The sequence below is a fragment of the Chiloscyllium plagiosum genome, unplaced genomic scaffold (genome assembly GCF_004010195.1).
Source record: "Chiloscyllium plagiosum isolate BGI_BamShark_2017 unplaced genomic scaffold, ASM401019v2 scaf_11843, whole genome shotgun sequence".
Taxonomy (NCBI): domain Eukaryota; kingdom Metazoa; phylum Chordata; class Chondrichthyes; order Orectolobiformes; family Hemiscylliidae; genus Chiloscyllium; species Chiloscyllium plagiosum.
Genome location: NW_025211127.1, coordinates 16,367 through 17,292, shown reverse-complemented (window position 1 = coordinate 17,292; position 926 = coordinate 16,367). Strand labels below are relative to the sequence as shown.

The following is a 926-nucleotide window of genomic DNA, read 5'->3' as shown; positions in this document are numbered from 1 at the left end:
ACATCTCTATGACTCTGTGACTCTAAAACAGACAAAGGATATTTCGAATCTAACCTAACTTAAAGTGTCCAATCGTGGTGAAAGGCTTTGTGAATGGAGTACATCACACATGAACTACTCATCCTTGGTGTGATGAAGCTGATGATGGAGTTTTGAACTGCTATAACCTTTAGTGGAATTAATGTCCGTCAAAGGCCAGTGTCTCTGGGGCCTGCTAACATTTGACTGCCCCAACAGTATTAATGCAACTGAAGGAAACTCACTTTTATTCAAGTGAAAATCTTTTATGGGCGGCACGGTGGCACAGTGGTTAGCACTGCTGCTTCGCAGCGCCAGAGACCCGGGTTCAATTCCCGCCTCAGGCGACTGACTGTGTGGAGTTTGCACGTTCTCCCCGTGTCTGCGTGGGTTTCCTCCGGGTGCTCCGGTTTCCTCCCACAGTCCAAAGATGTGCAGGTCAGGTGAATTGGCCATGCTAAATTGCCCGTAGTGTTAGGTAAGGGGTAACTGTAGGGATATGGGTGGGTTACGCTTCGGCGGGTCGGTTTGGACTTGTTGGGCCGAAGGGCCTGTTTCCACACTGTAAAGTAATCTAATCTAATCTAATCTTTTCTGTAGATGTCAATTTCGAGGGAACCATGAATCCCAGCATGTCATGACCCACCAAGCACTCACCCTTGTGACTCTCAAACACATTGACAAGAAAGCTGGCCTCTTCACTGATCCTGTCTTCAATGGATTTCTTGCCCATGCCAAAGCCTCGGAGAGCTGAGATCACAAACTTTCGGTTCTCCCGCCACAACTTCCCGTCACTGAATATCACACCTGAAAGTGACACACGAAAAGCTGATCAAATATTGTACACGGGTTCTGCTGTGAGTGCTGCCAAACCCCAGGTTTCTAACACCCTTTCCTTTCCTGAGAAT

General features: G+C 47.7%; 1 protein-coding gene across 1 annotated transcript in view; it reads right to left on the bottom strand.

Moving 5' to 3' along the window:
- The window catches only part of LOC122547002 (cytochrome P450 2F2-like), a gene marked incomplete at both ends in the record, with an annotated part of 10,324 nt that overhangs the window by 1,543 nt on the left and 7,855 nt on the right, over positions 1-926 (bottom strand). The window contains one exon of the mRNA XM_043685600.1: positions 676-825. Within this exon, the coding sequence (XP_043541535.1) occupies positions 676-825 (150 nt within the window). The remainder of the gene's footprint in view (positions 1-675; positions 826-926) is intronic.